The following is a 22855-nucleotide window of genomic DNA, read 5'->3' as shown; positions in this document are numbered from 1 at the left end:
ATGCTCTATCGTGAGGGACTGGGAACCTGCAAGTGTGTCCACTGCCCACCTCACTTCTGATCATGAGGGACTGGGAACCTGCGAGTGTGTCCACTGCCCCCCCGCTTCTGATCCCACCGTCACGTCTTGGGCTTCCATGCTTACTTCCCTACTGGTATCTGAGGTGGATCAGCAAGACCAGAGCTCACCGGTCATGCAAACAGGGCCTGGGGTGTCAAACTTCTCTTTCTTTTAGACACCCATCAACTTGGAGCGGTTCTATTGAGTTCCCTTCCTTCAACTTTGGAGAGGAGGCGCTGAGACCAAAATCTCTCTTGTCAAAACTTGTCTTTTCTCCCCATAGGAGAAGTTCTCCTCTTAGACCATCTCACGATAGAACCTGGCAAACCAGCCTAGTCTCTCCAGTCCCTGGGAGGGCAGAGGTCTCTAGTCAGCAACTGGTCCCTCTTTATTTCAGCTCCAAGCCTTTCATAACTTTTCTCAATACAGCACTGACTCTGCTGTGATCCCTGCGTTATTCTGCTAACATGAGTGGGAGGACTAGGTCTCAACCAGAAATGCACATTGGACTTCCCTGGTGGTCCAATGGTTATGACTCCACTGAATTTCCCTGCACTTCCACTGCAGGGCACGTGGCTTCCATTCCCTGATCGGGGAACTAAGACCCCATATGCCACACAGTGAGACAGACAACAAGAGAAACCCCAAACAAAACACAACAACAATAAAAACTCAAACAAAACAAGACCAAAAAATGCACACCATCCTGCTACTATAACTCATGGAGCTACTGTTACTTGCAAATGGAGTCTTGTTCCTACATTTGTAACTTTTCCTGATGACATGCACTTGGTAAGATTATTGCCTAAAGAAGTAAGCATGTCTCACAAAGGAATGACTCTTTCTGGGATTCTTCAAATCCCACCAGCTTAGTGCCTTATATCAGACTAGTCCTCCAGAGAAACTGGGTGGTTTTGTGATTTTCCTCCAGCAGAGTTCGCAGCTTTCTTGTAGGAATAGACAGAGTGTGTGGTGGGGTTGCCCCCAGGCAGAGAAGAAGGAAGTGAAGGTACAGGTCAGGAAGTGGTTAAAGTGAAGATCCGTGAGGCTCAGGAGGTGGAGCACAGAGTGGCTCTGCACCTTGGCCACTCATTGGAATCAACTGGGAAACCTTCCCCAATAATTATGGTTGTGTCCCTCCCCCAGAGCACCTGATGCCACTGATTAAGGCAGATTAGTCTTCCTGAGCCTCAGAAACTCCCCAGGTGATTCTAATATTTAGCTGAGATTACAGAACACCACTGTATGTAAGGAAAAGAAGTGGAGTGAGATGGATGCTGGTAGATTGAAAAGAAGGTGAGAATTCAAAATCTTGAATATCCCAGATGTAGAAGGCTTGACTGAGCCCTAGATTCAGGGGGGAGGCTGCTCCTGTTACTGAAAATCCAAGTCTGTGTGCCCGGCACACAATGGGGTCAAACAATACCGAAACATCAGAGTTTGGAACAGAGAAAGTTTTATTACAGGGCCATGCAAGGAGGTGGGTGGTTCATGCCTTAAAAACCCAAACTCCCTGAAAGCTTTTAGCAAAGCCCTTTTCTAGGAAAGGTGAGGGAGGGAGGGGTTTGGGTAGTTGCTGCAAACTTCTTGGTGTCATACCTTGAGGTCAGGTAATGCTACTCCTGTAAATCTCTATCAGACAAATATTATTCTCTGTTTTGAAAAGAAACAGCAAGGTCCCGAGGCACAGCTGTCCTCCTCCAAGGCCCAGGTCCTGACTGAGAGGAGGTAGATCTCAGTTGGCAGCTCCCTCAAGCCCATGTCCCCAGGCCCTGCCCGGCTGTCATCAACCGAAGGAGCCAGGCACCCAACCCAACTGGCCCTCAGACTCCTCAGGCCACCCAAACTGATGTGTGTGGAGAGGGGGGGCAGGTCCCACAGACTGTGACCCAGGCAGACAGCAGGGTCCCAGAGAGAGGGATGGAAAGAGGTTCACCACTGCCTCAAGGCCTGGACTCCACCAGTGGGTGACCTTGACAAGGGCTCTGGAGCCCTGCAGGACACAGCCCCTAGCCTGTTCCCTGGGTCCCTCAGCTTACCTACTGGCCCAAGGCTGGGGAACAGACTGGAGGGCCTCAGGGAGAAGGCCAGCATTGGGCCCTTGCTTCACTCTCCACCTGACTATTGGTCATCACTACCCTGAGCACTGTCGGAATCACCTCATTAACGGTCCCTCATGCAATGGCACCCCACTCCAGTACTCTTGTCTGGAAAATCCCATGGACGGAGGAGCCTGGTAGGCTACAGTCCATGGGGTCGCTAAGAGTTGGACACGACTGAGCGACTTCACTTTCACTTTTCCCATTCACGCACTGGAGAAGGAATTGGCAACCCACTCCAGTGTTCTTGCCTGGAGAACTCCAGGGATGGCAGAGCCTAGTGGGCTGCCGTCTACGGGGTCACACAGAGTCGGACACAACTGAAGCAACTTAGCAGCAGCAGCAGCAGCATTAACAGCTGGTTGCTTGTGGGCGTGGCCCACTGCAGCACCAGCCAATGGCTGAGCCAGACCGTTTGTCTGGTCACGGGTGTGAGGTGCTGACCTGCAGCAATGGCTGCCTTTTTGAGGGCTGCTCTTGTGGAGCTCTGGTACAATTCAGAGAGCAAGACGTCAGGACCGAAGGTAACCCTGGGTTCCAGGCGTGGCTGAGAGTAGTTCTGCTGAACCATGCGGGCGACGGGGCTGTCAGCTGGGTCACCTTCATGGACGGTTGTCAATTTCTGACTGGAGGCTGAGGTTGCAGGGAAAGAGCCCTGTGAGGAGAGGTTGAAGCCCTTGCTGATGGTGGTGGGGCGACCTGGGGCCGGAGGTGGAAGGAACAAGGATGGGAAGCAGAGTGGAGTTGGGGGTTGGAGGGCATGAACCTCAGAAGGAAGGGAGTGGGGGGACAGTGACGGTTGGAAGTTGCAGTGGGGTGTTTAGAGGAGCTGTGAGTACTCGTTTTCCCAGCACGGAGTCTGGGAGAAGAGAGGTGTGAGGAAAACTCAGTTTTGCCCCAGCAAATCTTTCTTTCCTCTGTGTCTCCTTTACTCCTCACACAAAACCCTTCACTTCTGGTCATCAGTGTGTGGAGGCTTTTCTCCACACCAAGCAATTCTCTGTGACACCAGCTGGGATAAGGGTGGGGGATCCAACAATTTCGCTCAGTCCTGACACTGCCTTCTGGAGATGGGGTCAGATCCTACAGGGTAAGTCTTCTGTCCCACACGACTGCCCCCACACCCTCTTCAGATGCCAGTCACAAGTCCAGGTTGTCACCTGTGCTTCTGATGGATCGGCTATAAATTGGAGGTTTTCATGACTGCCTTGCCTCGGACTTGATTAAATTGGTAGTGTGGTTCACGAAACTCAGGGAAAGATGGTTACTGGTTTATTAAAGGATAAGATAAAGGAGACAGATGAAGAGGTACACAAGGTGAGGTCCAGAAGGGTCCTGAGTGCAGGAGCTTGTGTCCTCTTGAAGGTGGGGTATGTCACCTTCCCATTGTGGACATATTTACCAATCTAGAAACTCTCCAGACCCCCTTCTATAGGGATTTTTATAGAGGCTTCCTCATGAAGGCCTGATTAGTTATTAACTCCATTTCCAGCCCCTTCTCTCTGGAGCGTGGGGGCTGGGGATGAAAACTCCAAGCTTCTAATCACAACTTGGTCTTTCTGGTGACCATCTCTCATCTGGGAGCCACCCAGAATCCCTGCAATAGATGAAGAGTTCCTGCAATAGAGTCCCTTCAATATAAAAGATGCTCTAGGTGCTCCTTTCACCTAAGAAATGACAAGTTTTCAGAGGTTGTGTTCCAGGAACTGGGGGCAGAGAAAAAAAATACATATTTTCTATTATCTCCCTGTAGGGAAATGAGCAGTGTGCCCTAGACAGAGCTGTAGCACAAGTGAAGTCTTAGGAAAGAGCCTGATTCTTCAATATTTCTGAGACTTGGTCTCCAGACTGTTGGAGATTTCTTATAAAGTTTTTCAGAATCGAGTAAATAAGTTGTTTAGGATCCATGACTTGTCCCATGCTGTCCAGGGTTCACAAACTGACTTATTTCTGGCTCATTTTGTTTAGCCCACACCAGAGTTTGGGGAGGAAAGATTTTTGTTTCTTTCACTTCAGTCGCTTAGTCGTGTCAGACTCTTTGTGAACCCATGGAATGCAGCATGCCAGACTTCCCTGTCCATCACCAACTCCCAGAGCTTACTCAAACTAGAGTCGGTGATGCCATCCAACATCTCATCCTCTGTCGTCCCCCTTCTTCTCCTGCCTTCAATCTTTCCCAGCATCAGGGTCTTTTCCAAGGAGTCAGTCCTCTGCATCAGGTGGCCTAAGTATTGGAGTTTCCGTTTCAGCATCAGTCCTTCCAATAAACATCCAGGACTGATCTCCTTTAGGATGGACTGGTTGGATTTCCTTGCAGTCCAAGGGATTCTCAAGAGTCTTCAACACCACAGTTCAAAAGCATCAATTCTTCTTTAGTTTATTATGAAAAATTCCAGAATATAAAAGCAAAGAGAATGTTATAATGAATCCCCCAATATTGCCTGAATCCCCATATACTATCCCCAAGACCTGAAGATTTTTGATGTTGGGACCCTGGTTGGGGAGAAAGACAATCCACTTCAAGACAATCCACTTCTTTGCAAAAGCTTTCCCTTTGGAGCTGCTTCACTCTCACCCCACCCTGACTTACTAGTTGTTCTTTGTGTCTCTATTGAAGCAACGTCTTTTTATCCACTTTTCTACCCAAGTCATACTTCCCTGGTGGCCCAGATGGTAAAGAATCCACCTGTAATGTGGGAGACCTGGGTTCAATACCTGGGTTGGGAAGATCCTCTGGAGCAGGGCATGGCAACACACTCCACTATTCTGGCCTGGAGAACCCCATGAACAGAGGAGCCTGGAGGGCTACAGTTCACAGGGTCACACAGAGTTGGACACGACTGAGCAACTAAGCACAGCATAGCACACAGTTGTTCATACATACTTGTTGAACACCTCACATGTGCCAGGCCCCTTTGTAGGCACTGGAGTCAGTGAAGTGAAAGTCACTCAGTCAAGTCCGACTCTGCAAACCCATGGACTGTATAGCCCATAGAATTCTCCGGGCCAGAATACTGGAGTGGGAGGCCATTCCCTCCTTCAGGGGATCCTCTGGACCCAGGAATTGAACTGGGGTCTCCTGCATTGCAGGCAGATTCTTTACCAGCTGAGCCACCAGGGAAATCCTAGAAATAACTGGAGTGGGTAGCCTGTCCCTCCTCCAGAGGATCTTCTGCACCCAGGAATCGAATTGGGGTCTCCTGCATTGCAGAGCAGAAAGCAAAACAAACAAGATGCTTGTTCTCAGAGGACTAACAGCACAGGATGGAGGAGACAGACAACATATAACCAGTCAATCAATCAACAGGTCTATGAAGTGCTATGAAGGACAAAAGTAAGGTAATTTGACGGAGCATTTAGTCAATGTGTAAGGGAAGGCAGGACTGGGGTAGTTGGAGCACTTCAGATGTTCAGGAGGGCACCCAGAAAGGGAGGCATTTGATCCAAGACATGAAGGTACAACCATGTGAAAATCTAGAGGGTACCACGCTCCAGGCAGAAGGAACAGTCAGTGCAAAGGTACTGAGGTAGAAGTGAGCTTAGGGGCTGTTGGCGATGTTTCTCAGGGCTTCCTTGGGGCAGTTTAGCTCTCCTCAATGGTGGCTTAAGTGACTTTTCTCTGTGCCTCCGTAGCATCCACTGTGACATTTGTTATAGCCGTTAGTTCCTTTGGTGAATTATTGTCTGTCTCCATCACTGGCCCAAGGCTGACCAAAGGCAGGGTGGTATTATTTTCATTTTTGTATTTCCAAGTGCTCAGCTGCATCTGGCTCACAGACAGTGCTCAACAAATATTTGAAGCAGCATATGTGCTTGGAGGCAAAATGAATATGGGAATCTGGGCCCTTGGGTTCTAAACTCAAATTTGGAAGTAGCAGGCACATCTCAAACATTTTCAGCTTCTAAGATTTTCTCTAGATGTCTGAGAGAAGACACTGAAGTATTTTTGCAGCTATTTAAGTTTCCTTCTTTCTAGCAGGGGTCTCCCCAAAATGCATTTGTTTTTTCATTCATCAGATATTTATTGAGCTCTTACTACACCCAAGGCATTATTCTAGGCATGTGGGTATGGAAGTAAACAAAGCCAAGTCTCTGAGGAGTTTGTATTCTAGTCTGTGGGGAGAAGATGAAAAAACAAATATTTTTTGAGAAAAAAAAAGTATGACAAATGGTGACCCATCGATAAAAATAAGCAGAGTAAGAGGGACAGAGAGAGTAGAGTGTGCACTGATGTTTTACACGGGGTGGTGTTGAGTCCTTTGGGAATCAGAAGCCAACAGGACATAGAACTGCAAGGTTCAGGTGTTGGGTGGGGTGGAAATGTTCATGGAAGTTAAAGGGGAGAGGGAGCAGGAATGACAGGCAGAAACTTCAGACTGCAATGCAGTTCTGACACCTGTGAAAGGGGAGGAGGAGGAGAGAGGACTGGGTTGACGTTGAAACTGAGTTGTGATGAAGAGCCAAAAATGCCTTGGTCCACTCAGGGGTGAGTACTGGAGAGAACACTGTCCTCTGTGGTCCTTTGTTCAAAGTTGTCCTTTGTCAGGTTAATACATCAGGCTTTTATACCCTTGTACTGCTCAGATACCAGGCACAGGTTGTCCCAGGAAAGGTCTGACTTAGAACAAAGAGGCCATCTGCAGCTTTGACTTTGAAGGAGCTGGGCACTGTGGTCATATAACCCACAGCAGGTCACTCTGTCCTTCCATGAAAGGGCATCTGAGAGGCAAAACTCAGTATCTGTGACAGGAAGCAATTGAATCGGGGAGTGACATGATCTACTTAGTTTTTAAAAGAATCGTTCATGATAGTCTGTGGAGATTAGGTCTGAGGGAGCCTGTGGAGGAAGCACAGTGACTGCTAAAGAAGCTTATTGTGTTATAATCAAGGTGAGCGATGAAGGTGACTTAACCCGGGGAGGTAATGGTGGGAAGGAAATGAAAAGTGATAGGTATTTTGAAGATAGGTCTGACAGGCTTTGTTGATGGACTGAAAGTGAACACGTGAGAAAGAGAGGAGTCAAGGATTTTGACTTGAGCAAAATCTTAGAATATGGACCTGCCATGTTCTGCCATGGCAGATTCTGGGAGTAGGTCAAATTTATGGGGAAAAGGCAAGATGAGATCAGGACCTGGTGTTCCGGTACAGGCTGAACCTAGGACATGAGGGCTCTGGGGAATGTTTTTATGGGATACCTGCCTATATAAGCCATCTTATTTTAAAAATGTATGTGATTTAAAATATATTTAAAAACGTATGGGCCCATGTGAGGTGTGGTGATCTGCCATGTGATTTAGAACAGTGCATTGAAAAGCAGTACTTCTGTGAAGATAACCATCTTCTCCTCCTGAAGAATAGGAGCTCTCTCACCTTGTTCTTCTTTGGCAAATGTACTAGTTTCCCATCTTCCATTGAGATAAAAAGAAAGCAGCACTATTCTTGCTCTGAATGCCATGGTTCTTTGGAAACCGTTTGTGTTGAATAATAAGATCTCGTGTCTGCGGCTCCCTAATATCACTTATTTAATGCTGGTTACATCCGTCTTCCTGACACTACACCCTCCATGGTGGGGCCGGTGAATACCAGCTTCCTCGCCTCTTTGGAGGTGGGTGCTGTGCTTCATGGACAGTGACCACAAGTGCACGTCTTATGTGGGAACGTTGAATGATGGTTTCTTTTGTGGTGAATTTACTGTCGGGAATGTAACTTAGAGGAAGGCCTCTTCCAGCTGTATCGTTAAGCCCTACACAGTGCCTTCCTAGAATACGACCTCTCTCAGCGTTGACTGTACCCTCCCCCCTTCCACACCTCCACAGGAGGCAGTGCTGGAAGAGAGGTGCCATTCGCCTGGGGACCCGCATCCCTCATCTGGCACCACTTCATACCAACCTGGGAGGCCAGGCCAGGGCTGTATCCATCAGAGGCCAAGGGGTGTGGAAGGGCGTAGCCTGCTGACCTTGTGGAGCAGTGTCTGGGAGCTCCTCAGAGGCTGAGGCATGGCCACCTCTGGAGGAGCCTGTGGGTCGGGGTCGCCCCTGGGTGGCAGGGGTGGTGAGGAGGGAGTGGCCATGTCTGAGGACGGATGCTCAGGGCAGAGAGCACCTGTCTTTACCCCTGCCGCTGCTGCTGGGACCAGATGCCATGATCTTAGTTTCTTTAGTTTGCTTTGTTTGCTGCCCCCTGGGGCTATGTCCCCTCGCCTCTACCTTGAGCTAAGGCCAGCATCCCCACAGATGAGAACGAATGCAGGTCCCCATAGGCCACTCAAAGCAAGGGCTGAGAGTGGACCTCTGGTGGCGGCCCAGAGTCCAGAACTTGTCCTGTGTCTGACATGAGTCACATACAGTCTGCTCTGTACTGGGCAGCCCAACCTCACCTGGCTCAGAGACACTGCACCCTCCAGCGGGAACCCTCCTGTCACCAGGCGCCCCTCCTGGAACTGAGGCCAATGAGAGTCCCATGCATCCGTGGAGCACTTGGTCGATGCCAGACTGGGATGGAAGTGGGGGGACATGGGAAAAGAGGTATAGATTGTCACTGAGCACCTCAAAGGAAAGAAACCGGGACTGGGTCCTATGCCAACGTGTCCAGGCTGGGGACACCCCTCCCAGATGGCACTGCTGACCCTGAGCATTCCTAACCACTACAGAGGGGCTTAGAAAATTTTGAGGAAGCTCTCTGTTGACCAGAACCCATGCAGACCAGGTCAAACAGATTTGGGGGACTCTCCCTGGACAACCACAGGAAGGGGCTCAGGGCAGCAATCTGCTTGGGTCTAAATGTCAGGTTGATGTCAATGGCATGTTCTTGGGCATGGTCCAGGCTGGAGATACAAATCTGGGGATAGTCAAGCTTCTGGGGATGACGTTATGAAAGGAAAAAGTTCTGAGGCTTGTAGCTTCCAGACTTCATCATCTTATTATAACACACGAGAAGACAGTTCTCTCTTTCCTAGGGAGATGAAGAACTCTAAACAAGAATTAGTCACTTGATGGTTTCTAGAATTTCCATAGCTTATGCCAACCTACAAAGACCTCTGAGTCCTGAAAACAGAAACAGTTCATAATGTGAAAAACCACAGGCCCAAATCTCCCTAGGAAGCCAGTACCTATGGGGAAAAATGACATTTTCATTCCCAGTGCCAGGCTGATTCTAGCCTAATAACATTTCCCCTGCCCTCTGAACACTTGTTTGTTTTCATCTGCTATCTGTTTAGTCAGGGGAATAATTAATTAACAACTAAGTCTGCTGGAAACATGCCACTAGTGGCTCTCAGTAAATATTTGTTGACAATGATGAGGCTGTTGCTATTAAATCTCTAATACCTTGCTTTAAGAACTCCACAATTTTATGTTTCTAATTTGATGGTATAGATGGGACTTCCCAGATGGCACTAGCGGTAAAGAATCTGCCTACCAATGCAGGAGATGCAAGAGACCCATGTTCGATCGCTGGGTTGGGGAGATCCCCTGGAGGAGGAAATGGCAGCCCACTCCAGTATTCTTGCCTGAAGAATTCCATGGACAAGAGGAGCCTGATGGGCTCTAGTCCATGAGGTTGTAGAGAGCTGGACACAACTAAGTGTGCTCGCGCACGCGCGCGCACACACACACACACACATAAACACACACATTTCAGATGAGAAAACTGAAGTTCAGAGAAGCAGGGTGATTTATTCAATATTGCAAAATGAGGTAGGGCAAAGCTAGGGCTTGCACCCAAAATTCTTGATTCTAAATTTATTTACTGCTTTTTGTACTAGATTGCAGAAGTGTTTGGGGGGAGAAATGGCTGTGTTCCACTCAGCCAATTCATATGTTGAGACGTTAACCTTTCCAAAGAACAGTAAAATCTCATTAAGTCAAAATAATTGGAAAGATGGCCAAGCTGAATTGGGAGAAAAGTTTGAACTATTTTCAAAGATATTCAGCCTTTTCCTTTCAAGGCCATGTAGTAAACTGGAACGAATAACCACAGAATGGACCAAATAGAGGTCTCACTGAACCTGCTTGAAGGAACAAATAGGAATCATTTTTAAATGGTACATTAGCAGCTTGCATATAAGTGATGACTCCTAAAAATATTTTAGGCATTTGGGGAAATAAATTTTTGTTAAAAGTACGCTGTTTCCCTTGAAAATGCACTTCATGTAAAAATTTACATGGGGAACATTCACAAACCTGTCACTCAAAGCATGTGATAAAATGTGCATTTGATTTAGTGGCCTATAAATTAACCTCTTCTGTTTGGCTGTGCTCAAATGGTTTGGCATTATTTCTGTAGCTCACAGCAGCACAAATGATGACATCTGTCTCTCTCACTTTCCATCCCCTTAATTTTTCATCTCCAAGGCCAACAGAGCCTCCAGCTGCTTGAAAACTGGAAGCATTTTCTAGCTATTCCTTTCCCTCACCACACTCCCACCAATTTTGGCCAAATGACCCTGTTCTTCCTGTCACCATCTGTGAGAAGTCTGTATTTGGCTGCCTTTCAGTCGGTTTTCTGTTCAAACGCTAAACATTCATTTGTTCCCAAGGATGTTTAGAAACACTGGGCCTGGTTATCTCTAACTCTATAGTTACACATTCTCAGACAGACTACTCTTGAAGCACTTCCTGGGACTCTAGTTTTCTCTCTTCATATTGACTCCTTCCTCCTTAATCGTGTAAGAATCAGGATTCTCCACCTGGCAGGTCACTCACGGAAGGTTCCAGACTGGCTGAGTGGATGTTATTGACTAACAGGAAGGCTATTTGGGAAAACAGTCTGTGTAATGCTCTCAGACAGCCAGTGTGCTCAAAGCCGGAAAACGTGACCCCTGGGGAGAAAATAAAAAAGACGATCTGGTTGGAGACAGATAAAGCTTTCCACACTGGGTGGGTTGTCCAGGATGTGAGTCAAAGATCCATGTATCTTAGGGAAAAACTGATCAAAACAAATAAAGAGAGCTACAGCTGCTTCTGCCATTCAGTGTTATAGTTTGTTCCAATGAAACAGCTCAAGTTCAAAGCAAAAATATGGCTTCTCTGGCATTCCCAGCTGGTGCCTTGCTGCCCTCCTCTGGAGAAATTGGGAACTGTCGCTTTGGATCCCTTCCTGGCCAGCTCTGGCTCCACTGTTGTTGCTGTTCAGTTAGTTCCTAAGTCAAGTCTGACTCTTTCCGACCCCATGAACCGCAGCACGTCAGGCTTCCCAGTCCTTCACCATCTCCCAGAGCTTGCTCAAACTCATGTCCATCGAGTTGGTGTTGCCATTCAACCATCTTATCTTCTGTTGCCCCCTTCTCCTCCTGCCTTCAATCTTTCCCAGCATCAGGGTCTTTTCCAATGAGTCAGTTCTTCGCATCAGGTGGCCAAAGTATTGGAGCTTCAGCATCAGTCCTTCCGATGAATAGTCAGGGTTGATTTCCTTTAGGATTGACTGGTTTGATCTCCTGCAGTCCAAGGGACTCTCAAGAGTCTTCTCCATTCTGCATTGGCTTGCTTCCCTTTACTCAAAGGCACTTTGCTACAGTGTGAATAAGTATCAGGCTATAAACTAAAAACAGTTCACTCAGTGAGTTTACACTGACTCTGAGTAATGCACGGATCTTTGTTTCTTGGCAGGAGGCTGAACTCCTCCTTAGTTTTGTGAACTGTCTGTCCTGGTTCCACCCTCCTTATACCAAGAATCTAAGCTAAAGCCATCTTATCTGACAGCCTTAGACTAACAAGTCCTTCCTAATTTGACATCCTGCCTTTAGAATCTTATCCTTAAAAGGGAGAGTTTAAACTCTTGATCTCTAAGCTCTCTTTGGCTTTGAGTCCATAAAAATATCTTGACAAGTGAGAAATGTTGAACGAACCTTCCCTTTTAATGAACAAAATTTCTGGAAATAAAATGAATGTTCTTGGTGGAGGGATGAATTAAAAAATTGTTTTTTCAAAATATGAGATATGCCACTAGGAGGCAGTGTTGACATACAGTTTCATTCCAGTGTCACTTCAGTATATTCCCTTTGAGGGAAATATTTTTAAAATGAAAGGGTATTAAGAATAATTAGGGGTTACAATGTTTTGTGTGGCAGTAAAAGTTCTGAATAGAATATTAAAGGGGCATGCATCTTACACAGTAGTATTTGGTTGGCCAAAAAGTTTCTTCATGTTTTTCTGTACGATGTTATGGAAAATCCTGAACGAAATTTTTGGCCAACCCAATATAATAGTATATTGAATAAAAGTATCTATCATCTATGAATGAAAGTGTTAAATACTGAACTTATTTGAGAGTGATAGATAGAAACTTGGTTAAAAAAAAAAGGAGGGGGGAAGGACATTCACTCTTCTTATTTCACCTCAGCCACATGCACCTTTGGTTCTATTTCTGTGCGTTGGAGGATAAGAGGTGGATTTCTAATTCTCTTAGTAATAAAATTCTGCAAATTTCTTTTCCCTTTAAATATTTCTGCCTTCTCCTTTAAAACTTAAGCATACTTGTGTCTTTTTAAATAGAAACTGGGATATAGAAATTTCATATAAGACTTAGCAAATTATAGAACAGAACTAAGAATCAAATACATCCAAGATAGTCTTATTGGTTTTTTTTTAATAGCTGAAGAAATTAAGGGTTTCAAAGCAGCCACACCAATCTAAGAATGTTTATAAAGAAGCATGAACTCTTTTCTAATACGATGAGTAGTCATTTATTCCAGTGATCTTACATCTTCAGGCTTGAGTTTTCAGAGTAGGTATTACCAGGAGAAAATATAGTTCTCAATCTAGGAAACCTTGACAGAGTTTGGAAAATCTCTTTTTCTTTATTAGACCTTTTTGTGCTCAGTTGCTTACTCATGTCTGACTCTTTGTGACCCCATGGACTGCAGCCCGCCAGGCTCCTCTGTCCATGGGATTTTCCAGGCAAGAATACTGGAGTGGGATGCCATTTCAAGACCATTGTTCCCTAGCCTTACTGACTGGAGGCATTTAGGTGGATCCAGCCTAGAGCAGAATGGAGAGAGCCGGGGTACCAATCCCTTCTTGGCCTCCCCCATTGGTCTGAATGCTTCTTAGTGGTGGAAATGGGTCAGAAAAGAGGGAACAAAAAAAACTCTGGAACTCTTGACAGCAGGACTCTGAGCTTTGAATGTTTACTGATCTGGTCCCATAGGACTGATTTTCTAAGGAGAAATGTAAAGGAATAGCAAAGTCCCTATAGCTGAAATGTCCCTTAGCAGTGTTTTTCAATGTGTGGTTTTCAATTAATGGTCATAAAATCAATTTAAAAGGCCTTAACCAGCATATTTTATTAATGAAATAGGACAGAAAGGAATGGAATTAAAAAATACCAGAATGGATCACATTTTATTTCAATGGTTGTACATGTGCCTTATCGGGTCATTATATAAGTTGTGTTTCTTATTAAGGGCCATTTCCAAAAAGCTTGAAAGTCACTTTCCTATAGCACTTTGTCTGTACTTGTCTGGCTGCCACACCATTTATGACAGCTCACATCTCATCCTCCTTACCAGCCTGTGAAATTTTTAAAGTAGGACTAATGTCCAAATTATTTTTTCTTGGCCACAGTGATTTCCTTAATACTGTGTACCTGGTGGGTGCTTAGTAAACCTGTTTAAGATTTACTTGTTATTCATTTTGCTTCCACGTTCTAAATACATACTTTAAAAAAATTGTCAGGTGTTATTTATAATTATTTTGTTCAGTTCCTATCAGTCTTGATGCGTAAGCTGGCATTTGTATAAGCATTGCCTTTTAACCATCTTTTCCTTAGTTTTGGAACTGTCGCCCAAGCCTAGAGGAAGTCACTAAAAATGGTTTCCATCCAGGCTACTGTGCAGACTTGAACTTCTGTTTTTCGAAGAGCTCTCTCAGCTGCTGCTCAGTTGTGGCTTCTTTCTGCTGCATAAGCTCAGCTGTTCCTTTGGTCACTCCCCAGGCGTCCGGCTTTGACATGGAAGGGTTGTACGGCCTGCCCGAGGCTATCCGAAGATTCTCCCAGTATTCCTTCCTGGCCCTGGGTGAACAAAACACACAGAAACCGTGAGGGTCTGTCTCTAGGCTGCGAGCTAGAACCCTGCCATCTCTGGACTCTCGAGAGTGTGTCCTCTGAAACACACTCTTTTCTTTTTCCTCAGAATCTGTAGGTCTAAAATTATTTTGAATTCCTTCTTTTCATACACACATAGGTTCAAAAGCTAAGGATTTGGAACAAGGACATTTTCTAAGTCACCTCACCTCCCCATCCTCACTTTCTGGCTCTACCTCCTGAGCCACCTATGCCCACATTCGCTGCTCTTCCCAAAGCCAGTGCTGCTTCTGCACCCCTCAACCCGGAGATCCCGCCTCTGCCTCCTTTCTATTTCCATCGTCTCCTAGTTCCAGGCCTTGCCATGTCTGGTCTCTTCCAGAAAAGACCTCCTCAGAGGTTTCCCTGTCTCCAGGCTACTGAAACTTGCAAATCGAACTTGGTTTCAGACCCTTCAGACTCCTCACTGCCTTGGGATAAGGTCATCCAGACCTTGTGAATGTGAACAGAGGCCACCTCCTGTCCGGCTGTGTGTCGCCTACCAAATTCTGAATCTGAGGTTCTCAAACTTCTAATGTCTCAGCATACCGTTCTCTTGGCACTCCCACCCAGTTCTTCCCTCTAGGCTATTCTCTTATCTGGCAAAGTAACTCATCTTTCAAAACTCAGCTCAGATGCTAGCTCCATGGGAAATTCTTCACCAGCTCTCCCGCTTTTTCCATTGTTGGCTGTTAGTGCAGACCCCCAGCACCTGTGTACATCTTTATCCTTAACTTACTATGTCAGATGAACTTAGCTATTTATCTCTCTGCCTACTAGACTATTACCCTCCTTGGAGACAGGCCTGTACCTTGTCCAGCTTGCTCCTTCAGCATCTACAAGTGTCCGACACAGTTTTGTTGAACTAACGTTGGTCGAATAGAGCGAAACTGCTGCCTCTGCTTGGGGGGCAGTTTCTACCCACTTCGTTCTTCTGTGGAAATCTGCCTAGCTCTTTAAAATCTAGCCCCAAAGTCCCTTCTTCTACATCATCTATTAGGTAGAAACAGTTATTCTCTTCTCTTCATGGTTACTTTTTTATCCATGCCTCTACTCAAGTAGATAACTACAGTATAATTCATCAGCTTTCTTCTCTATTTTCCCCTAGTAGACTGTGAGACGCTCTAAGCCAGGGACCACAGCCTTTTATTTCTATATTCCTAGTACCCTGCACATTGCCTGATGTGAAAATCTATTTATTTATTGTTCTTCATCCCCCATGGAATGTAAGCTCTGAGAGCAAAGACCTTTTTACATCTCATTCACCACTGTCTTCCCAGCTCCAAGGATCGTGCTTGGCACAGAATAAGCAATTAGTATTTGTGCTTGAATCCTAACAAACGATTCACTGTTCATGTCCACTACATAGATGGTGCTTTCCAAGAGTGTGAAATCACATTTTGTTGCAACTTACCTTATTTATATTCTATATTCTTAAAGCTTTCTCCAGAAATCACTCCATAAAGCTAAAGTTATAAATATTTCTGTGAAACAATTTGAAGAGGCTAAGTGATTCTTTGTCATTACACTGCAAATTGGCAGTACTTTTTGTAATGACTTCACTTGGATGTATTCATAATTTGTGTGAGTTTGGTTTGGCAAATACAGTTTAAGGTTCTTACCTGGCTCTAATCCAGGGTTTGGTGTGCATGTCCAAACCACTTCCCCAGCTGCCATGTTTTTCTGAAGCCAGTGGCAAAAATCCCCTCTCCGGGGCCAGCTCCTCTGCAATTGCCCTGATATGGTAGGGTTCAAATCCACAGCACCCGCCTATGTACCTGACCCCCAGGTTGTAGGCCTCTCTGGCGTACTTTTGAATATCCCATCTGGTTGCAACTCTGGGTTCCAGTCCTGTAATAAATGATGCTCTGCTTCAGTAAAAATATTCAAAATAAATAGCTATAATAAATATTATTTTCATTAAATGAATTAGACAAGATCTTATAGTTCTGAAGAGAAATATTCAGTTCCTAACTTTTAAAAATGATTAGCTACCTTGCATTGACATACCCAGTTTAAACAGCTGTGACAGCAGGACTTCAAGATGGTTCCCAATGATCTCTGCCCTCTGATGGTCTCACCCTTGTGTGATCCTTCCTGCATTATATCAGGTTGGTCTGTGAGACCAATAAAGTATGGTGGAAGGGATGGCTTGTGACTTCTGAGGCTAGATTATTAGAGACATTGGGATTTCTGTCTTGTTCTTTCCTGGATCACTCATCCCAAGGGAAGCCAGCGGCCACACTGTGAGATGCTCAAGTATCACAGTGGAAAAGCCCATGAGTCAAGAAACTGAGGGCTCCAGTCAGCAGATAGCAAAAAAACTGACCCTGACTCCCAACAGCTACCTAAGAGAGCTTGAAAGAGCGCCCATCAGGCCTTCAGATGACTATAACCCTTGCAAGAGTCTGGAGTGCAGCCTATTAAGAGACTCTGAGTTAAGCTCTCCCAAATCCATGACCCACAGCTACTATGAGATATAAAAAATATTTGCTGTTTAAAGCCACTAAGTTTTGCAATAATCTCTTCTACACCAATAAAACCACAAATGCCTCCCATTCTTCTTCTGTGGTTCTTCTAGACTGATGATTTTACAGAGTCCCTCTAGAACATGAGATAAGGACCCTAGAATGAAATAGTTGGCTCGCCAGGCCAGGCTCACCTCCGGCTTGATTCTCCAGATAGACTCAACCCCACTTCCCACACAAGCTTTATCCCTCTTCTCAGACTGCAAGGGTTCCCCCCACATCATCTGCTTTGTTCTCTTCAAATCTGTTACACAGTAACCCAATGATGGCACCTTTCCTCTGCCCACCCCCCAACTCAGATATAGCTAGAGTATTCAAGCAACATTCAAAATAAGAGAAAAGTATATTGGTGATAACTTGGCCTAACCTTATTTATCTGATGAGAAAATTCAGATCTGGATGAACTAATGAACTTTGCTAAGGTTCTGCCACTTAGTAACAGAGCTAGAACCAGAATCAGAGTCTTCACTGATCCCACTCAGGAGGGCGTTCTTCTTAGCAAACTCCACGTGTGATGAATTGGTTGTCTACCTAGGTGTTGACTCACCTTTGATTTTGCATTTAAATCAGAGGTCTTTTTTGTTTGCTGGTCCTGTGTTTCCTAATGTCTAATTTAAAAGTTTTGGGGCTGCAGGGAGAGAAGTAGGGCCAAGAGATGAGGAGATAGGCTGCCATTGTTTTACCCTGATAAAGCTCTATGGCCAGAGATTTATTTGGAATTTGTCAAACATGAAGACCCTGAGATGATTTATAAAATGGCTTTCTTACCAAAGGGGAATTCTGGCAGGTCGATAAATCCCTGCTTGCCGCAGTCCGGAGTATGGTAGGCCAAGGGCTGACTCATCAGGTGGGCTTTCAGGCCCACGGCCTCCAAGCCTTCTTTCATGAGCTTCACTGTTTGTAAGCTAATTGTGGGGTCAAAATGGCAGTTCACCCCCACGATGGAAGCTCCTGCAAGTGGAAGAACAGTTTAGCTTTAGAGATTCACCCAATACCAGGAGGCCAACTCTGAGTCAGGGAGCTTTAATTGGGAATGGTGAATTAGAAGAATAGCATTTGGTCCCTGAAAACTTATCTTACCCTTGGGCAAGAATGACTACTAACAGGCAGCAAGGCAAGAATGACTACTAACAGGCAGCAAGCGCTTTCTTTGAAAAGTGCTCTGAAGAGTCTGATACAATTGAAGTGTCATTTATGAGCACTTGGCAGTCCATCTTTTTTGGAAAAAAAAAAATCGAACATTATTAGAGGGTTTTTTTAACTTCAAATTTTAATAGTCATTTTTTTCAATCTTTGACATTATATTGCAAATCACAATAATTTTTCACTAATCCCAGCTGCCCAGTGGCACCTGTGGTGACCATACCACTCATCTGAGGAAAAAAATCAATGTTCTCTTTCACCAGGCCAATTTAAAGCATTATTGAGTTTCTTGGGTAATTACAGCAGAATGTAATTTAGGAAAAGGTTTTTCTGAAACTTTCATGTAAATGAAATCATACAATATGTGTCCTTTTGTAACTGGCTTATTTCACTTAATACAGTGTTTTCAAGATTCATCCCTGTTGAAGCATGTGTCAGAATTTCATTCATTTTTATGGCTAACTAATATTCCATTGCATATATATATATATATATATATATATATATACACACACACACTGCATTTTGTTTATTCATTCATTAGTTGGACACTTGGGTTGTTTCCACCTCCAAAAAGGACTTTTTTTTGATGAAGTCGCAGCCCAGGATTTTGCATAGAGTTATCAAGAAAAAGGAAAGGAAAGAATCTTTCTGGCTATAATGAGAGTGACACCAACATCTAGGTTCCCAGAGCAGCAGAGCTGATGCTACACGCTATGATCTCCAGTGTTCAGTAGCAGACATCTTAGTAGTCCTCACAGGCCTGGGCCTGCAGTTTGCTCTTCATTCTTGTTCCAGTCAGGCCTCATTCCCCATCATTCCTCTGAATCAGTTTTTGTTAAGGGCACCGATGACCTCAATCTTGCCAAATCTAGTAGTCCCTTCTCTGTTCTCATCTGATTCAACGTCTCAGCCACTTTCAACCAAGTGGCACTCTCTCCTTCAACTCCTTCAATACTCCCCTTCTCTTGGCTTCTGAGAACTTCCCTTGTTCTCTGAGTATTGCTCCTACCTCCCTGGCTGCTTTTTTTAGAGTGCTATGTACTAACCCCTCCTCAAGGCTGAACCTTTCAATCCTGCAGTGTCACAGGATTCCACTGGGCCATCTTCTCTTCTGCGTCTACACTTCCTTTTCTACCCCAGGCTCTCAATACCATCTACATACACAACTCTCCCAAGGTGCTGTCTCTAACCCTGACCTTTCCATTGGATTCCAAGCTGGTGTATTCAACAGCTTACTGAACAGGGTCACTTGGATCCTGACTACTTTCTTTTTTTGGATATTCTGCAGCCAGAGTTTCTCTTTCTTTTCTTGACTTCATTACACTAATGAACTAATCATATGTTGGCTATTTGTTGGATGTAATTTAGGTACAAAGGTCTTTGTAAAGGGTTATGGAGAAATATAAATATAGGACACCAAAGATTTTATAATTTAGCACAGGGTTTCCAAAGGTTTGCTCTATGAAAATAAGGTTCTATGAACAATTACATTAGGAGTAGTCTTTTTTTTTTTTTTTTCTTACTGTAGCCCCTTCTTGGAGACTGCAAATATATATGAACATGTCAAAGGCTCTGAGAAGTTCTGCAGTCAAGAGACTGCTTCACTTGGTTTAAAAGTGAATTTTCTACCTCTGTGTAACTGCAGAACCTTACTAAGAGTCTCACAGGTTAGAAAATGTCTTTTTGAGATAAAAAAAAAAAAGAAAATGTCATCTGAGGATACTACAAATGTGTGGTATAAATAGAAAGTGTTAAAGCTGCTGAGAGGAGGAAGTGATCACTTGGGGCAGGAGTGACTATGTAAGGACACATGGAGGTTGGACTAACAACACTGGAAGACGGACGCAATTGTGAGATGGATACTAAGAGCCTATATGTGCTGGGTGGTATGCTGGGCACAGGGCACTCAGTGCTGAGTCAAGCAGACATAGTCTCTGTCCTCTGGGATTTTACAGTCTAGTGAGAGACCCAGACATTTAAGATATAAACAAATAAGATATCTGGGTAAGTTCTATAAAGGATATAAACAGGGTACAGTGACGGCAAGCACTGTGGCCACTTACTCTGAATAGATGGGCGAGGAAAGGATAAGACACAGGCCAAGAATCCCTGACAGCTAACAGCTGGGAGGATGAAGGCCTCCTCTGATCTTTTTGAAACATGTTAACTTGGCTTCTCCCCCCATTTTTTTTTAATTTTTATTTTTTGGCTGTACCGGGTCTCCATTGCTGCATGCTGGCTTTCTCTAGTTGTGGCAAGGAGGGGCTACTCTTTGTTGCCAGCTTCTCATTTCAGGGGTGGCTCAGACAGTAAAGAATCTGCCTACAATGCAGGTTCCAACCCTGGGTTGGAAAGGTGCCCTGGAGATGGAATGGCAGCCCACTCCAGTATTCTTGCCTGGAGAATCCCATGGACAGAGGGGCTTGGAGGGCTGAAGTCCATGGGGTCTCAATGAGTTGGACATGACTGAGCAACTAAGACTTTCTCATTGCTTGTTGCAAAGCACAGGCTCTAGGTGCAGGGCTTCAGTAGTTGCGGCACGTGGGCTCAGTCGCTGCTGCTTGCAAGCTCTAGAGTGCAGGCTCTGTAGTTATGGCTCATGGGCTTAGTTGCTCTGCAGCATGTAGGATCTTCCCAGGACAGGGATCAAACTTGTGCCCCTTGCATTGCGAGGTGGATTCTTAACCACCAGACCACCAGGGATGCGCTCTCCTCATTTTTTGTATTTATAATCAGAAATTCAGATTCTACAATGTTATCCTAAACCTAAATAATTGTAATTATTAGTGACAAATATGAAATAACTTTCATGACATATCAAGAGTTGGATAAAGATGAGAAATTAAATTTTGATTGGCTAGATAAGACTAGCCAATCAAAATCTCTACTTCACAGAGTGAGTCAGACTCCTCCACAGACACTGTGCTACTCCTCAGGTTTAAAATGAGGCAGCTTTGAAAACAGTCTGTGAGTTTTCCCTAACCGAAATGAAACCCAATATTAGGGATGGAAATTATATAAAAAGATAAATTGAATACTCAATATTTCATATCAAAGGATTTTAAATTTTATGATACCAATTACAAAAAGTTAAGCATACCAATAATTTATGGAAAATGGAAAAACTTTGGCAAAGAGGGCAACCGTCTTGGAAGATATTAATATATAAAGACCTCAACTTGAGATTTAAATTTAAAATAAAACATAATTTGTCCTAACACTCTTTATGATTTACCAAATTCTTCTCATTTCTAGGTATTAAACCTTCAGTGTAAGTCTAGTTGCCCCTTTCAAAAGTCTGATGGGTGTACGTTTTTTTGTTTTTTTACACTTTTTCTCTTTGAGACGCAATAATGTATCTGCATTCTTAAGAAAGTGAATGGTTTTCCTGTAACAAAAGTAGTATATACTGATTCATAGGTGGACCTGTGTTTGTATGTCATTTAAAAGACACACTAGTTGCAAACCAATCAAATCCATCATCACCTGCTTTAACCAGGCGCACTGCACACTCGCCAGGGGTCACGCCATGCAGGTCTCCCTCTGGGCCGATGCACATAGTTGCCGCCACTGGTTTCCCTGACGCTTTCAAGGCTTCAACTGCCCATACAGCCTCTTCAACATGTTCAAAATACTGAAATAAGTAAAAGTCAAAGTACTTTTAATTTTGTTTCTCCCCAAATAATTTGAAAACTTATCCTATTGCATATTAACCTAATTATCCCCAGATGAGTGTTTCTTAAACTCTTGAGTTGCAATTCATTCGCATTTAAAAAACAGAATAGGAAGGTCATTTCTGTGAATTGCAGTCCAAAGGTTTGAAGAATGCTATATTACATCAACTGAATCACATTTAGTTGAAGCCCTAAATTGGAAGAAGTTTTCAAAAATAAATATTACTGGTACTAGTCATGACTGGTACCTAACCCCAAATGGTCCTCATGAAGAGTAAAGGCAGATAAAATGTACTAAGTGTACTCGTCTCATCTTTGATAGTATCTATGTACCTCTGCAATCAAGAAGTCCACGTTCTTCTTCATGAAGACCTCTAACTGTTGCTGAAAGACTTTTTTGACTTCAGTTTCGCTCTTGCAGCTAAGGTACGAAGGTGTCTGGCTCACGCCCCCTGCTACCAAAGCATCTCCTTCATCAGCCACTTGCCGGGCAATGTCACAAGCAGCTTCATTGACTCTCTGTCCCTAAAAAGGGTGAATATATGTTATGGTTACATTTTCATGTGAAATTGAAGCAAAATTGTTATTCAAATGTCTACATCTCAGTTGTATGTTACAACAGTGATTTTATTTCAGAAAATAACAGTGATGGAATAGTTCAATGCTTTACAGAGTTGAACAATTTGTAGTAACAACACTGCCAATAACAGTGATGGAAAAAATAAACCTTACGATGGTATTTAGGGGTATTACATTATACCAAAGACCTATGAGAGGGTAAAAGTCTTTCCGTAAAAGGATCTGGTATCTTCTGGGACTTCTCTGGTGGTCTAGTGGTTGACTCCACACTTCCACTGCAGGGGGCAGGAGTTCAATCCCTGATCAAGAACTAAAACCCCACACGCTGCAACGTGTGGCCAAAATAAGTCAATAAATAAAAGGAACTGATCTCTTCCAATGCTTAAACTGCAGTTAGAAGAATACCTAGCCAATAGTGTTGGTGATGATGATTTGCTTTTTTGATTAATAAGAATAAACTCAATTAAAATGACTACAGAATTCATGACTTTTTGTCATTATATATTTTCTCAATTAACAGATAAATGTATCACAATTAAGGTCTTTTTGAAGTATTTAGACCTTAAAAACTGATTCTTGTCCTCAAAAAAATCACACAGACGCATGGATTTTAGAATTCCTTTTTCATTTTAGAGATGAAGTTGTTGATTTGATGGAATAGATAAATGGTTTGCCCAACATTACACAGTTAATTGTAGCTCAGCTAGGA

The 22855-nt window shown here is 44.1% G+C and overlaps 2 protein-coding genes across 4 annotated transcripts in view; one reads left to right on the top strand and one right to left on the bottom strand.

The window, feature by feature from the left end:
* Positions 1-2471: 2471 nt before the first annotated feature.
* The window catches only part of DMGDH (dimethylglycine dehydrogenase), a 155374-nt gene continuing 134990 nt past the window's right edge, over positions 2472-22855 (top strand). Inside the window, exons 1-2 of one of the 2 annotated variants that reach the window (XM_081505959.1) lie at positions 2536-2683; positions 5371-5498. The gene's annotated coding sequence lies outside the window, so the exon portion shown is untranslated. Of the gene's footprint in view, positions 2684-5370; positions 5499-22855 lie in introns of both variants that reach the window. The other variant, XM_081505958.1, reaches the window with a different exon arrangement.
* The window catches only part of LOC145512319 (betaine--homocysteine S-methyltransferase 1), a 52960-nt gene continuing 43584 nt past the window's right edge, over positions 13480-22855 (bottom strand). For both annotated transcript variants that reach the window (XM_081505984.1, XM_081505983.1), the window contains 5 exons: positions 21901-22092; positions 21380-21527; positions 17516-17698; positions 15842-16070; positions 13480-14168 (listed from right to left, as the gene is read on the bottom strand). In XM_081505984.1, the coding sequence (XP_081362110.1) occupies positions 13982-14168; positions 15842-16070; positions 17516-17698; positions 21380-21527; positions 21901-22092 (939 nt within the window). In that variant the 3' untranslated portion in view covers positions 13480-13981. The remainder of the gene's footprint in view (positions 14169-15841; positions 16071-17515; positions 17699-21379; positions 21528-21900; positions 22093-22855) is intronic.

The sequence above is a fragment of the Giraffa tippelskirchi genome, chromosome 7 (genome assembly GCF_054371585.1).
Source record: "Giraffa tippelskirchi isolate mGirTip1 chromosome 7, T2T-mGirTip1v1.2.pri, whole genome shotgun sequence".
NCBI classification, from domain to species: domain Eukaryota; kingdom Metazoa; phylum Chordata; class Mammalia; order Artiodactyla; family Giraffidae; genus Giraffa; species Giraffa tippelskirchi.
This window is presented reverse-complemented; position numbering and strand designations above follow the sequence as displayed.